The sequence below is a fragment of the Canis lupus genome, chromosome 29, assembly GCF_011100685.1.
Source record: "Canis lupus familiaris isolate Mischka breed German Shepherd chromosome 29, alternate assembly UU_Cfam_GSD_1.0, whole genome shotgun sequence".
Taxonomy (NCBI): Eukaryota; Metazoa; Chordata; class Mammalia; order Carnivora; family Canidae; genus Canis; species Canis lupus.
The window spans coordinates 33009576-33026607 of record NC_049250.1 but is presented as its reverse complement, the minus strand read 5'-3'; the positions used below and the strand labels follow the sequence as shown (position 1 = coordinate 33026607).

Here is a 17032-nt window from a genome sequence, read left to right as displayed (position 1 = left end):
GGCTGCCCAGAATTTATTTCTTTAAGATTTTTTTTTTTTTTAGAGCAGTTTTAGGTTTACAATAAAATTGAGAGGGAGGCACAGAGATTTCTAACTTACTCCCTGCTCCCACTCATGCATAGATGGCCTCCCCCATTACCAACATCACTCATCAGAGTGGTACATTTTTTTTTCCTTTTTAACCTAGTGTGAACCTATACTAACACATCATAATCCCCCAACATCCATAGTTTACCTTAAAATTCATTCTTGGTGTTGTATATGACCGGTGTGTAGACAAATGCATAATGGCATATATCTGTTACTATAACATATAGAGTATTTCCACTGCCCTGAAAATCCTGTTTTGCCTCTTCATCTCCTCCCTCTCTCCTCTCCACCCCTGGTAACCACTAATTTTTTCTTGTCTCCATATTTTTGTTTTTTTCAAAATGTAATATAGTTGAAATCAGACAATATGTAGACTTTCAGATGCATTAAGGGTTTCTTTGTGTCTTTTCTTTTTTTAAGCTTTTATTTATTTATTCGTGAAAGACACTGAGAGAGAGAGAGAGAGGCAGAGACATAGGCAGAGGGAGAAGCGGGCTCCCTGAGATGAGCCCAATGCAGGACTCGATTCCAGGACCTCGGGATCATGACCTGAGCCAAAGGCAGATGCTCAACCACTGAACCACCCAGGCATTCCCCTCTGTGTCTTTTCATGGCTTGATAGCTCATTTACTTTCAGAGCTAAATTATATTCCGTTGTTTGGGTCTACCACTGTTTATCCATTTATCTACTAAAGGGCATTCAGTTTCTTCCAAATTTTGGCAATTATGGATAAAGCTGACATAAGGATTTATGTGCAGGCTTTTGTGTGAACGTAAGTTTCAACTCCTTTTGAAACTTACAAACAGGTGTGATTGCCAGATTATATGGTAAGAGTATGTTTAGCTTTTTAGGAAATCACTAAACTGTCTTCCAAAGTAGCTGTACTATTTTACATTCCTACCAGCAATGAATGAGAGTTCCTGTTGCTTCACACCCTTGCCAGCTTTGGGAGTTGCCCATGTTCTGGACTTTGGCCCTTCTAATAGGTGTGTAATAGTATCTTATTGCTGTTTTAATTTTTATTTCCCTACGACATATGACATGGAACATTTTTTCATGTTTCTTTGCCACCTACATATCTTTATTGTTGAACTGGTCTGTAAAAAGTCTTTGGCTCATGCATTAATCAGGTTGTTTGCTTTCTTATTGTTGAGTTTTAAGAGTTTTTTCTAAATATATTTTGGATAGCAATATTTTACCAGATGTCTCTTTTGCAACTATTTTCTCCTAGTCTATAGCTTGTCTTGCAATTCTCTTGATATTGTCTTTTGCACAGCAGAGTATTTTATTTTATTTTATTTTAAAAAGATTTTATTTATTATTCATGAAAGACACACAGAGAGAGAGAGGAGAGACACAGGCAGAGGGAGAAGCAGGCTCCGTGCAGGGAGCCCGACGTGGGACTCGATCCCAGGTCTCCAGGATCACACCCTGGGCTAAAGGCAACACTAAACCGCTGGGCCACCGGGGCTGTCCCCAGCAGAATATTTCAATTTTAACAAAGTCTAGCTTATCAATTATTTCTTTCCTGGATTGTGTTTTTGGTGTTATATCAAAAAAGTCATCACCATACCCAAGGTCATAAAGGTTTTCTCCTCTCTTAGCTTCTAGAAGCTTTATAGTTTCATGTTTTATATTTAGGTTATTACATAGGTCATATATTTAAATCATAATCCATTTGGGTTATTTTTGTGAAAGGTATAAGGTCTATGTCTAGTGTCTTTTTTTTTTTTTTTTTTTGCATATGGATGCCTAGTTGTTCTAGCACCATTTGTTGAAGGAACCATCTTTGGTCTATTGTATTGCTTTTACTTCTTTGTCAAAGATTAGTTGACTGTATTTATGGATCAGAATTTATTTTTAACCAATCTGCAGAGTTTTCATCCACTCTTCTTGCAAAAAATAGTAACATTGGTTAATGCATCAGATGAATATGGACATCATTTCAAAAAGTAGAGTTGGATGCTTTGGAGCATAATTTCAATTTAGTATGACAGCAAACTGATTGTGACCTCTGTCCCTCTGTCATCTCCATGATTGACATGACTGACCTTGCTGGCCAGATGAGGAGCCCTTTCTACCAAAGCTCATGGGCCTCCATCCTGAAAATGCTTGCTCAGCCAAACAGGATGCCCTTTCAAGAGATGGAAGGGTATACAAGTACTTCTATTTTATTTTATTTTTTAATTTTTTAAAAAGATTTTTTTTATTTATTTATGGGAGACAGAGAGAGAGAGAGAGAGAGAGAGGCAGAGATGCAGGCAGAGGGAGAAGCAGGCTCCATGCAAGGAGCCTGACATGGGACTCGATTCCAGGTCTCCAAGAACACACCCTGGGATGAAGGTGGCGCTAAACCGCTGAGCCACCTGGGCTGCCCCCTTCTATTTTATTTCTTAAATCAAATCCTTTCTCATCCATGACTTTCTAACCTGTTGTATTCTTTTATTCCTTGGCCTGTGCAATGGAGTTTTTTAACCTGGAGTCTTTGGACTTCTAGGTTGCACATGAATGGACTTTAGAGGATCCATAGTCTTTTCAAAAACTATGTAAAATTTGGGATGAATATGCAGATGTCTATTATTCTCAGGGAAAGTATCCATAGTGCTCATCATATTCTTAAAGGGTTATGTGAACTCGAATGATTAAAGCCACTGTTAGCATCTCATGTTAAATTCTATGACTCAGATAATCCTGATATTTCACAGTTATATCTAGCACAAGGGACAATTAATCTGCAAAACAGTAATTCTCTAAAATATGATTTACGTCTATGTATTTGCATTGTGGATATTGCATAACTTTCCTCTGATCTTTCTACTGAAAAGCCTTTGAGGCTTTGAAAATTTTATTCGATATCAATCACTGTCACCACACCAACAAGATGAAGCTTGTGTACAACCACGTGGTCTAGACACTGATAGCTGAGAGTCATGATTATCTACTCTTCCATGTCTCCATAAATCTTAAGAAAAATATTATTGAATTAAAAAATCTAATCATAAAGATTATTAAAATCTTAGCTATACACTTCCTTTTAATTTTCACTTATGTGTGGAATCTAAAAAAAGTAAAAAATTTAACTCCTAGAAATAGTGAGTAGAAAAATGGTTGCCAGAGGCTGGGGGATGGGGAAATATGGAAGAGTTAGTAAAAGAGGACAAGCTTTCAGTTATAGATGAATAAGGTTTGAGGATCTAATGTATAACATGGTGACTATAGTTGATGACATTATAGTATAACTGAAATTTACCAAGACAGTAGAACTTAAATATTCTCACAGGGGGTGGGGGTGGGGGGCTGGAAGACTACTACCTGAAGTGATGGATGTATAACTAACTTGATGAGGGGAATTCTTTCACAATGTATATGTGTATCAAATCATCACACTGTATACTTTAAATTCTTTCAATTTTGGGGTGCCTGGGTGGCTCAGGTGTCTCGGGATTGAGCCTTATATTGGGCTCCACGCTCAGCTGGGAATTTGCTTGAAGATTCTCTCCCTCTGCCCCACCCCCTACTTGCGTGGGACCACACTCTCTCTCTTTCAAAAAAAAAAAAAAAAGAAATAAAATCAATCTTGAAAAATAAAAAAAAGAAAAAATACAGTATTTTCATCACATGTGATCGATGCTAGCCTCATACAATCCTGGGTTTTTGTGGACCTAGGTGAGGAAAAAATAAAGTAGACAATATTGGGCCTGTGGAGAAGCATGGGAAAGCAAAAGTAAAACATTTTAATTAGATCTGATTGTTAATACAACCAAACAAGAATAGGAAAAGTACCATACAGTTAGTTAGAATTAATGTCTAAAGTCTGGTAAAGAGGAAGACATAAATGTGGAAACAAAATTTAAGGCTACTGGAAAAAAAAAAAAACCACTTTGTTGGTTTACTATATTTCTGGTGGGTCTGCAGCTTGTGAAGGTGTAGTGTGAATTATTTTTGTGTAACCCAGATAATTGTAACACAATTCTTTTTATTTTCCTCAGAACCTCTTCTTCATATTGAAGATTTTCTACATTTGAGGCCCCACAATGAGTTATAAAATTGGAATGTAGCTGTTAATTTTAGTTCGATGTCTTTGTGAAATGCATTCTGCTATCCATACGATATTTCTCATTTCTTGTTCCTTCAGCTTTGTGTATGCGTAAAACACACCATAGTGGAATTGCCTGTTGAATGCCAGCACATTCATTTGTACCTGAGGAAGGAAAAGAAAAAAAAAAAAAAAAAAAACTGACCGTCACTTATTGGGAACATACTACATTTTTGAAATAATATTAAATTGCAGACTGGCTTGCGCTTGTATAGTGATTATTTGTATTTAAATAGGCAATGTCCAAATTTGGTCAAATAAAAGAAAGCGGTGACAACTCATCAAGTTCTAAAGGGAACTTTAGAGTCATTCTACAGATAGACCATAGTAGTTTTAAAAGTAAGTTTATAAAAATATAAAGAAATAAAATAAAGGAGGTTTATAGAATCACAAGACAAACTCCAAATCTTCTCAGCACTGCTAGTGAAAAGATTCCTGGGAAAATCTTGGTGTTTGTATGTGAATGTAAGTGCGGAACTTTGTAGTAATACACAGAGTTGGTTTCTAGCTAGTGGGCACATCTCATTTAGGTAGACTATTCATTCTTGGCCACAACTTTGAAAATTCTAAAAAGTTTGTAGGCTGCCTAACTCTCCTCCAGGGCAATGCCACAGGCCTCTGGAATTTGGAATGAGTGACATTTTGAGCTTTCTTAGGATACTCTACAGCAACTTGACATATGGTTGATTTTTTTTTTTTTTTCTGCAGAAGGTATATCAGTAAAAGAAAATTAAAAAAAATCATTCAACTGGGGTAAAGTCTGAACAATGGAACAATTCTTTTATTCTTTTCCATTTTGAAAAAAGTATGAGAGGTACTGAGTCCCTCATGCAGCCCTGAAAACGTCAAGCTAAATATTCAGGAAGTGGAGGTCCTTGCTTTCAGGAACAGATACTTATTTTTCCTGCCAAGGGCAGCTTTCTTAACAGCCTTCTTTGAAGCAGTTGTGCAATAGTGTGGAATTTTAAAAACATCCCTAATATATGGGAATAACTTGCATTGTTTTTACTCTTTTTGTGACAGGCAGTAGAGAGCTGTTGGAAAATATTTAGAGTAGGACTTACAGGAAGGGGCCCAAACTGCTTTCCGGAGTCAGTCCTACCCTAAAATTTGGATAGATTTCAGGGTTCTCTGTCAATCAATTGAAGGGGAAGGGCCAGTGGTTTTAGAGAAATGAATAGAATATATTAGAAAAATTCTCTAGATTTGAGATACCTTATCTGGTATCCCCATCCACCTCAAAAAAAAAAGCCCTTTTGTTGAATACTTTGGTAGCCCAGGAATTCACTATAAATGGAATAAGTACTCTTCTGCTTTTTAAGGAAAGAGAATAGTCTAGATGCTCCAGATGGATTTCCATACAAATAATTCCTAAGTGTGATAATTGTATTCCTAAATTATAATTGTAGACAAAGGCTTCTTAAGGAAGGGATGGATTAGAGAGTGAGAGAGGCACCTAATAGAGCATACACCTTGAAGATAGTCAATATATGATCATGAGAATGTCCTAGTTCTGATTCTTCAGTTAACTATGGAATAGCTGCATTCTTTCCAGAGCTTCACTATATGTACTATGGGTTTCTGGGTAGGACAATTCAGCAGAAAGCCATCATATGTGAACCCTGGGCCTCCAAGGCAGAGATATTAATACCCATTTGTTTGTCAAATTCTGTGCTTAATCACTGGAACTGATCAACTGTAAAAAGAAGCCCCCCAAAAGAAACCCCAAAGTAAGAAAACATCTAAAACCTAGAGCAAGAGAAAAAAAACATATATAAGCTAATAACATTTCCATGTATATCATACCTCACGCTCATAAAACACATCCTCCAATGTCTTTCCTCCATTGCCATCACCCACAGCCTCAAACAAAGGCTTGTATACCTAAAAAACAGAGACTATTTTTAAACAAATTCTCATTTCTTATAAACATAAAGATATTTTCCTAGCAATACAGAAATGATGTGTCTGTTCTTTAAAAAAACCTGTCCAAAAAGACTGAATGTTTTTTGTAGGCTCTTGGTCTCCTAAAAAAAATACCCAAAAATCCAGATAAAAGAGTACAGATGGATTTCTAGTCTAGTAGCTTATTCAGGCTTACAGGGCAAGAGGCAAAAGCAATTCTACTCTCAATGTACATTGTATGAGCTAATTTCTACATTAGGTTCTTAGGGCTAGTTGGGCACCTTACTGAGGATAAATGGATGCTCATGGCTTAAGCAGCATGGGTTTATGGGCTCTTTGAAATGACAGTTGGTAAAATTCATATGGAATTTCAAGTATGGAAGAGGTGGAAATTGAGAAGCTCAAAATTTAATATTATGCTAAAAATAGCCTCTTGTGATGACATGAGCTACTGCAAAGGTTTATGCAGATTTCTGATTTCTCTTTCCCCGAAGACTTCAGAAACCCATAAGAAAAGGTAAGAGTGTCACTTCAGTTCTGAAAAAGTTACCTGGAAGGCATATGTTACCATAAATCAGGAGGAATGGAATCAGGGGATGAGCTGAGAAGCTGCAGGCTCTTCAGAGAGCATTTGGATGTGGAATAAGGGAAGGACACAGTAGCCCTCCTTCCATTCCTTATTTCTGGCCACTGATTAAAGGGAATGGTAGAAACCAATATGTTCATATTCTCTCTTGTATTTCAAGTAGACATTCTGTACCTAAGCCGGTTTACCCAATGCGCACTTGAAAAGACTGCTGGGCCAGGCTATTTTATATAACTTTGCCATGAGCTCACATATCCAGAACACTGCACCAGTTCCTTGGGGAACTTGCTTTATCAAGCACTTCAAAAGACGTGCTCAGATGACTGTCCCTTGGAGATTTAAACAAGTACTTGCTTGGCAGGAACCTCCAAAAAAAAAAAAAAAAAGAAAGAGAGAGAGAGAGAGACAGTTCTAGAATGACATTGCTTTCTACCTTACAAACCTAACTGTTTTAGAGAAGACATGTAAATTTGATGTGTGAACTTCTAAAGTCCATGTGATGAAGTAACGTGAGATGTTCAGGGCCCCTGGTCTAGTCACGTACTCCATAATGGTCTGCTACTCTTCTCATCTGATCGAAGTCTTCTGCTTGAGCCAACAGGCGCAATCCTTCAGGATAGAGCTTGCCACAGGTCGGGTAGAGGGTCTCCCGGTCATCCTTGCTCAGTTCAGTGCCAAAGGAGTTGAGAGTGATGATAAAAGCCCGTCTGTCAGCCTCAAACTGAATTGGCAAGACATAAAATCAGTGAAATCTAACCATGTACTAAATGCTATGAACAGAACATTTATAAGTAGACGAATTCATTTCCAGAGCGATTTGCTTTCCTTTCCGGATTTATGTCTAATTATAATACAAACATGTGTTATTAATGTTCCCTTAGCCTCTTCTTATAATGGAGTAACTTTGTTTGCCAGAGAAGGATCACACAGTGATAATGGCCCATGACTCTTGAAACCCCACTAAACTTCAGTTCCCAGGCACTCTGGGAACTCATGTGACTCTGTCACGTAGGTCCCTAGAGTCTCAAATGTCTCTTCCATAAAAATGGGAATAATACCTACTTGTCGGGGTCTGTTCAGGGATAGGACGAGATAATGTAAGCGGAAGTGCCTGTCAGGGTGTTCAGAATACAGAGTGCATGTCATAGATGTTAAACATCTCTTTCTGGTTATTGATGTTGGTCTGATTTCTTCTACATAATGAGATTTCATACTACTTGCCATTTGTTTGTACTTTGATGGTTGGGGTTTTCTTCTTGAAAGTCCCAGATTGGATATCAATAAATCTAACCCTGTAGCTCAGGATTATATGGCTCAGGACAAATTATCTTGCTTTGAGGACTGTTTCCTCACTTGTAAGATCATAGAGCTTGATCTCATGATCTTTCAAGTGGGTCACATATACTCACGTCCTGTCTTTGTGCTGAGTACCACTAGGCACTGGAGCAAACAGCTCCACGCCAGACCTATTTCCTCTAACCACTCAGTTTTTCTGGAAATTTCTTACTATTCCTTTGGTCTCCATATATATTCTGTCTCTTGGTTCTTCTCCTATCTTTTCTGCTCATTCCTTCTCAGTCTGTCCTTCATGGGATCCTCTCTGCCTTTCGTAGGAGTTTGTCACAGTGTCCTTGAGCTGAGAAACTCTTCTCTATATACCTGATACACCCTGCACTTACATTATTTTCAAATCTGGAAATTTTTTTTTTCCTACACTGTAAAATCTGAGGGAAATCGTGCCATTCTTGTTTTTATTTTTTAATATCTAGTACCTGACATGTAGGAAGATACATAACTGTTTTCTGAATCCAACAGAATGGCCTGTGATTCTACTATTGGAGAATGTTTTTCAATATTCTCTAATATTCTCTACAACGTTGCTACTCAAGGTGTGTTTCAAAGGTCAGTAGCTTTGATGTAACCCAGAAGCTTATTAGAAATGCAGAGTCTCCCGGTGCCTGGGTGGTTCAGTTCATTAAGTGTCCTACTCTTGGTTTCGCCTCAGGTCATGAAAAAAAAAGAAATGCAGAGTTTCAGGCCATAGCCCCGCCCTACTAAACCAGGGCTTGCATTTTAACAGGATTCCAAGATTATTTGTACACACACAATAGCTAAAATAAACTGCTCTGCGATATCCTTTGAGCAGCTTACTTTTGACTAATTAACAAATCCAGACTTGCCACAGATTTTACTGGAACTCTTGTTAGAACAGGTGTTTCCTATCAGGAGGGTGAGAGTTAGTTCCTTCTGATCCTTTTGATTGATCTCATGGAAAGTATGGGTGACCCAGAAGTCCGGAGTGGCCTCATTTGGAAACAAAGGCAGCTGCCTCTGGCTACTGAACGTAACCAGTACTGTCAGGAATTTTAGACTTTCCAGGGACAGAAGAAATGCAAGAGGGAGATTTCCTGGTGATCAGAAACCTTGAAATGAAAATTAGAGTGGGGGAGCAATAATAGAGTTAATTGTCCCACATGCCCTTTTATGTGTTTTCTAGCTCTAAAATGTTTTATTTTTTTCACTGCCCCCACTCCGCCCAGTTTTATTGAGAAATAATTGACATACATTGCTCTATAAGATGTTAGGATTTTCAGGAGAGAAGCAGGGTGGAATCAGCAGCATCACAGATATACCGGGCAGCAGAGGCCGTTCTGGAGGAGGATGATGCATGAAGTTATAAAGCATGATATTTTGGAGGAATGGTCAAGGCTCAAGACTAGGAAAATATATGAAGAAGTAGGCTGGACAGGTAGCTGTGAAGAGCACAGGACAGGCTTCACAGGCCATGCCAGGAGAGGACTTTGATGCAATCAGGGATCTGAACATCCCCACACAACAGGTTATCTGAACACTCCAACTTCTTGTTCTTGTAAATACTTCTTCCTTTTGCCTACGTGTGTACTTCATTCCAGAACTCTCCATGTTGATATCTTACCTGCATTGGAGGCTCCATTAAATGCCTTTTTTTTTTTTTTTACAAGTAGCCCCTCTATTTCTTCCCTAGTTGAATATGATTTCCTTTGATTCCCTACTATACCTTAATTTCCCTTTTATTATAATCGTGTGTCTTAGTACTTTTTTCTAGTCTAGATGTTCTTTGTGTATGAGTATGTCTATTTATTTATTTATTTATTTATTTATTTATGAAAGACACAATGAGAGAGAGAGAGAGAGAGAGGCAGAGACATAGGCTAAGGGAGAAGCAGGCTCCCTGCAAGGAGCCCAATGTGGGACTCGATCCCGGATCCAGGGATCACGTCCTGGGTCAAAGGCAGACGCTCGACTTCTGAGCCACCCAGGCATCCCGAGTATGTCTATTCTTAGTGAAAACAGTTATACGGGGAGCTTGGGTGGCTCAGTCTCAAGTGTCTGCCTTCGGCTCAGGTCATGATCCAGGGTCCTGGGATCAAGCCTGGAGTTCGGCTCCCTAGCCTGCTTCTCCCTCTCCCTCTGCCACTCCCCTGCTTGTGCTCATGGTCTTGCTCTCTCTCTCTGTCAAATAAATAAAATCTTAATTAAAAAAAAAAGAACTATAATCTTGAAATTGTGTAAAGGGCTATATTTTGTTTGACCCCCAGGCAGACAGTTTGACATAACAACTGATTATGGAAGATAGTGAATGGGGTGGTATTAGATTTCACTTAAGCTCCCTCTATCATTTATAGAGGGTTGGCATCCTGTGTGGCACAGATGATGCCAAATGTCCCATGTCCTTTCCCTCTTCCTTACACTCATTCATTTTAAAACCATAACTTATTTTTGGGTGTTGTTGCAAAAGGTAATAGTGTACTGTTGACTTACTCAAAATCATTATCAGTTGCACATGATAGAATTGGGCTGATTAGGTCACACATTCTTGCTGGTTCATTATTAGAGGAAAGGAATACCTTGTGGGGGCAGTGTGTGGAGGGGTCAATGGCAGTGCAAGAGAGTGGAGTGAACTGGAATAGAGTCCAGGCTTGCTAGTCAGGAAGATAAAACAACTGTATTCTGTGCTTGTTTTCACTGTTTTTTTTTTTTAAATTTTTATTTATTTATGATAGTCACAGAGAGAGAGAGACAGAGAGACAGAGACACAGGCAGAGGGAGAAGCAGGCTCCATGCACTGGGAGCCCGACGTGGGATTCGATCCCGGGTCTCCAGGATCGCGCCCTGGGCCAAAGGCAGGCGCCAAACCGCTGCGCCACCCAGGGATCCCTGTTTTCACTGTTTGATTAAACATATAGATTGTCAGAGGAGCAAAGACAAAACAAATAATACAAGGCATAAAAGCAAACAGTACGCTGCAGTGAACATAAGTCAATTTCTTTTTATTTCCTTATAAAGTCCCAATCTTGTAATTACGTCAAATTTTTGCATGCAAGGCCAGGTCAATGCTCTCTTTTACCATATTAAGTCTTTTGAAGTCAATTGAGATTAAATAAGAACATATATGGAAGAACTTTATGACTGCAAGTGCTCTGTTGCACAAATAAAATGGGGGGTAATTACATGGTCTGATATATTTACATAAACTTGACAAATCTCTTCTGATCATATCATTAGAATCATTATAATTGCATGCTATGTGTAACTAATACCTCTATATAATGTATAAAGATAATGAAATGGACTTTTATCTTTAACACAGCTTGAATAAAATCTAATCTAATGTGGTAATATCATGGGCATAGGAAAGGGATAATGGGAACACTGGATATATAGCAGTTTGAGCAAACCCTTAGAGTGATAAGGATTCTTTTAATACTATGCTGTCCTTTCTCATTACTGAAGATTACAGATATAATTCTTACCTATTTCTGATTTTTATAGCACACACAATATGATCTTGCTTATAAATTAGAATTTACTTTTTAAAAAAATCTTATTTTTTTGAGAGAGCACAAGCAGGAGCAGCAGCAGAAGGAAAGGGAGGAGAAGGCTCCCTGCTGAGCAAGGAGCCCAAGGCGGGGCTCCATCCCAGGACCCCGGGATCATAACCTGAGCACAAGGTAGACACTTACCCGATTGAGACACCCAGGTGCCCTGAATTAGAACTTGCTTTTGCGAACGGCGAATTTAATGTAGAAGTAATATTGTGGATAAACATTGAGGATCTGGAGCTAGGCTATGTGGGTTCAAATTCTGACATAACCCCTTCTTAGCTGTGTGTCATCAGGTAAGTTACTAGACTCCTTTGTGCCCCAGTTGCCTGTTCTGAAAAATAGATACTAATCTCCCATGTTGTTGTGCTGGTTTTTTATTTTCACTGTGCTGTTTTGAAGTCCAAGTGAATTTAAGTGTATAAGCACTTAGGATAGTATCTGGCACATAATAAATGTTAACTATTAATAGTGTCATTGTAGATCTTTTGTAAGGTTATGAGCTTTGCCATAGCTCTTATTTCACATATTTTGTGGGTATAAAGCACACAAGCCATTTCTAAACCACAGGAATTATGCCAGTAGAAATCACACTTTCGAGCCATAGATAATGTGGCTTCTCATAGTGTGGCTAGTAGTTAAAAATTTATGAGAAGGAAGGAGAGGGCTTCATAGGGCCAGCAGGTTACTTATGTTATGTGATCAGAATGAAAGAGACCAGCTCACTTTCTGACGTTTACTATACCATAAAAAATGTTATTTATTTATCAATGCCCACTTCCTGTGTAATAAAGCAAAAATGGTTTTTTTTAGAGTTTTCCAGTGATAAATTTTTACTTCAAGGACTGCTTTTGCTTGAAGAGTTAACAAAGGATAGCAAAGTATCTTTAATTGTACAATTTTAATGATCAGATGTTTTGAGGGGAACTAATTTTATCATATGCAGTTTCAGAACATTAAAATATGTGCATATAAAAAAAGGCTAGGAAAGAATGAAAATAAAATAAAATAAATAAAATAAAATAAAATATATGCATATGAAGTTATCCAGGTTTTTTGTTTTCCTTTTTGCCAAAAGGGCAGTTCTTTTCAGGCTTTTCTTGAAATCAGAAGTCATTGAATTATTTAATCTACCTACCAATGAAGTCACCGTGACAGTCTAATGTTTAAAGATATTCTTTAGACAAAACTTCGTATCACAGGACAAAGCAAAGGGCTTTTCTGTCTAGAATGGTATCTGCCCCTGCCCCCTTTTTAAATTCAAGTTGAAGCCAGCAAAAGAGATCTATATGAAACACAATACAAACTATGCCCAGGATGTCCCTAGGTTCTTCTGAACTCTGGCCTAATCTCTGAGATCGACATGTGCAAGCAAGAGGATCTCTGAGCACAGATGAAATCTGTGATGATAAAGAGGAATTAAAAAGATTACAGCATCATTTAGACAGGTAGAAAGCAGTAGTGGCATTTGATATATAACTAAGTAAGCATGCCAACTGTGAATCATCTCACCCAAAGTCTTCCTACCCAGAGATGGAATGCTCAAGGACTGTTTTGTTTTAGTGTCCTTTATTTTGGGATTATATTAGGAACAAGGCCCATAGTGGACTTTGGTTCCATGTTGTGAGAATTCCCAACTTGCCCCATGTTCCTTGTTGGATGGAAGTTGGGTTATTATTACAAGTACTCATAGTCTACCAATTGCTCATCGTATACCAAATTTTTAACTAATTATACTGTACTTTGTTCATATTATATCAAAATGAATCATGACCAAAATTTTATTTATTTATTTATACATTTATTTTTAAAGATTTTATTTATTTATTCACGAGAGACAGAGAGACAGAGAGACAGAGAAACAGAGAGAGTGGCAGAGACACAGGCAGAGGGAACCCAACATGGGACCCGATCCCTGGTCCCCAGGATCAGGCCCTGGGCTGAAGGCTGCGCTAAACCACTGAGCCACCCAGGCCACCCAGCATTGTTCTTTTCGAATTCCAAAATAACTCTTTTATGTAGGAAACTTGGAAAATATCACTCTTAACTGAAGGCATCAAATGATATGTATGATTAAATATGTTTTGGTTATTTTTAGATAAAGGAGCTTTTCTCCTGCTATCTTTCTCTCTCAAACAAATAAATATTTTATTTAGACAGGTAGAAAGCAGTAGTGGCATAAAATATAAATAATTATATTATTTATAATAAATATAAAAATATATATAAGTAATATAATATAATAATATAATATAAAATAAATTTTATTATAATAAATAATATAAAATAAATATTTTATTTATTTGTGTGAGAGAGACACAGAGCATGAGCAGGGAAGAAGGGGAGAAGGAAATGGAGAAGCAGGCTCCCTGCTAAGCAAGGAGCCTGACTCAGAGCTTGATTCCAGGACCGCAGGATCATGACCTGAGACAAAGGCAGACACTTAAACCACTGAACCACCCAGGCACCCAGCTCCTAGATAAAGGAGCTTCTAACTTAAAGAAATAAAAGTAAGATTATATAAATGAGAAGTATGTAAGCACGTTATTTGACATAAAGAAATCGAAAGACTTTCTTACCTCAAGAATGGGACACATGATTTCTGCAGTGACATCACCATGATTCTTACAAAATTTATAGAATGCCTCGAGGTAAGACTTAAAAAGAAGAAAGATCATAAAACAATAAAATGAAGATATTTTCCTTTGGAAATTTCTAGATCAGCTCTTCATGGCTTATTAAATACTTTAATGGTGGTTGAATTACTTGTCCCGTAGGGCAATATTTTATTAAAAATTTGATACAAACTTTTGCATTGAAGCATGTTGCACAGGTTTAAAAAAGAACAAAATTGTACTTATCATACCTTATGATTCCTTAACAAGCAAGTGCTTTTTGCAAGCACTCTTTGCATGGTTCTTGTGTTTATTTCACATGATTAATTTTTGATATTCTAATAAAAGTGCCAAACTCTTTCATGAACTCAACAAATAATTCTAGATTTGTTCCTGTGCTGACATTTAATTTCTCTTGGTGCCCCGGAGACATGTTTGGGATGGCTTTGAATGCAGAGGACATACTGGGAAGGCAGAGCTTGGGCTGAACAATTGGAATGATTGTGTTTGAATGTCAACTCAGTTACTTACTAGCTAAGTGACTTCTCATCTGAGAAATGAGGATAGCACATAGTTTTGCTGGCTGGATTAAGTGAACTAATGCCTATAATTTGCTTAGAAAGGTGCCTTCTGTTAGCTATACCTCAAGGATGCCTCCTCTAAGTCCATACATCTCTTTATAAAAAGGAAAATTGCCTGCAACACAGTGCTCTTGGAAGGACCATACTTTTAGCATAAATATTTATATATACACATATGGCATGACACTATATTCTCCATATATACAGTATACAGTATGTATTCCTTCAGTTACTCAGTGAGAGTATCAAAGATGCTATGGTTGTATGAGTGAAAATGGGCAGATTTTGCTCAGCCCCCAGGACACAGAGCTACTCAAATGGTGGTGGCATAGTACAGATAGCTGGCCAGGTTATGCAAGATGAAATTTAAGGACAGGGATAGATACTACGTAACACAAGGATCATTATGTATACTGGTTGGTTTTTATTTTTAAATTTTTTTTAAGTTCTTGTTTTTAAGTAATCTCTATACCCAACACAGTTCTCGAAATTACAACCCCGAGATCAAGAGTTCCATGCTCTACTGACTGAACCAGCCAGGCAGTGTTTTAAAAATGGATATGGTTCACCTTATTCATCTGTCCACCCACCATCCATCTATCCAGTTGCAACCTTTTTTGTCCCAGGCACACCAAGGCAAGGAGCTAGAAATGCAGAGAAGAATGAGAAGTGTAACTTCCTCTTAAGGATCTTGCTGCTTCAGGGGAAGCGGACACATATGTATTGAACTAGAAGACTAGGACTGTAAAAGCTGTATTCCAAGTATGCCAACCTTCATAATTGTAGGAGTTGGCTAATGGGCAAAGTAACTTTTTTTTTAATTTTTATTTTTTAAAAGATTTTACTTATTTATTCATGAGAGACACAGAGATAGAGAGGCAGAGACATAGGCAGAGGGAGAAGCAGACTCCCTGAGAGGAGCTTGACGTAGGACTTGATCCTAGGACCCCAGGATCATGACCTGAACCAAAGGCTCAACCACTGAGCCCCCCAGGTTTCCCCAAAGTAACTTTTAACAAAGGACTCTGGTTAGGATGTATTATGTAATAAAGAAAAAAAACATAATGGTTTGGGAAATACTTACTTTGTACAATTTATTGCGCAGTAATTCAATATTCAGTTCATCAAGGGTATTTTCAGACATACAGTCTTGAAAGAATGGAGCTGAAAGCAGAAATTATCACATAAAATAAATAAATGAAAAGCATGATTATAAACTGTAGAAAAGATTTCCTGAACACGTCGCCCTGTGCTCACTCCTGACTAGAGCATTAGAGTGGCAATCCACAGACTGGATAATGACAGAAAGAGTGATTATTTATTGAGCATTTACTGTGTGCAAGCTGTTCACTAAACATTGCTTATATTTCAACTTACTTGATCCTCACAACACCTTGGAACTGTTCACTTTATGGCTTCCTTTTTGAAGACCCTCTACCCCTCATCTAATTGTAGTATTTGTCATTTGCAACCCTACTACGTGCTAAGCATTGAGTTGTACTCAAACTGTGTCTTATTTAGTTTTCAAAGCTCTGTTATACTAAGATGCCATTATTTTTCAAATGAGGAAACTGAGGGGAACTGCACTGGCTCAAGTCACCAGGCTGAGCCTGGAATCAAACATCCATGATTATAAACTTACCCTCTTCCTACCATGCTCCCTTAGCATCACACATTTAATGATGACACAATTTGTTTTTTCTTTTTAAAATTTCTGCTTTCAACGGCAACTATTTTGACATATGATCAACTGCGAATTGCTATGAATTGCTACTACCCAGGTTTCCTGACAATAACGTGGATAAAACTATTCCATTAGCATTTTGAATGCTAGAACTATTATCGGTGCTAAATTATTATGGAATTAGCATTTATTTCATCATTGCTCCAGGTCATTTGACAGGCACCCCTGAGTGTCTCAGAAAAATGGCATTCCTACACTTCCTAAACCAAAATGCTGTCCATATGCAGCCTTATTTAGATAGAAGTTTAAAACAAAAGGATAAGAAATTAATCATATAAAACTGAGCTAGAAAATTAATTTTTTGAAAAATTACAAGTTCTATCATTTATTTACTATGATCTGTACAATGTACCAAGGTTTGGAGGTTGAGAGATGAGCTCCAGCTCCTACCTGGCTACAAATGGTTCTTATGTGACTCTGGGAAGTTTACTTTCATTTGTTGTCATCTGAAAAATGAGGGAGCTGGACTAGATTTCTTAATGTGTCTTCTGCACCTAGGAAGCTGTATAGTATGATGTTGTATCCATGGGGAAAACTATGAATTAAATGTAC

At 37.7% G+C, this 17032-nt stretch overlaps 1 protein-coding gene across 1 annotated transcript in view; it reads right to left on the bottom strand.

The window, feature by feature from the left end:
• Positions 1-3802: 3802 nt before the first annotated feature.
• Positions 3803-17032, bottom strand: part of ATP6V0D2 (ATPase H+ transporting V0 subunit d2) — a 42226-nt gene continuing 28996 nt past the window's right edge. The window contains exons 4-8 of the mRNA XM_038579666.1: positions 15821-15900; positions 14120-14197; positions 7223-7399; positions 5994-6071; positions 3803-4292 (exon numbers count right to left, since the gene is read on the bottom strand). Of these exons, the coding sequence (XP_038435594.1) occupies positions 4131-4292; positions 5994-6071; positions 7223-7399; positions 14120-14197; positions 15821-15900 (575 nt within the window). The 3' untranslated portion in view covers positions 3803-4130. The remainder of the gene's footprint in view (positions 4293-5993; positions 6072-7222; positions 7400-14119; positions 14198-15820; positions 15901-17032) is intronic.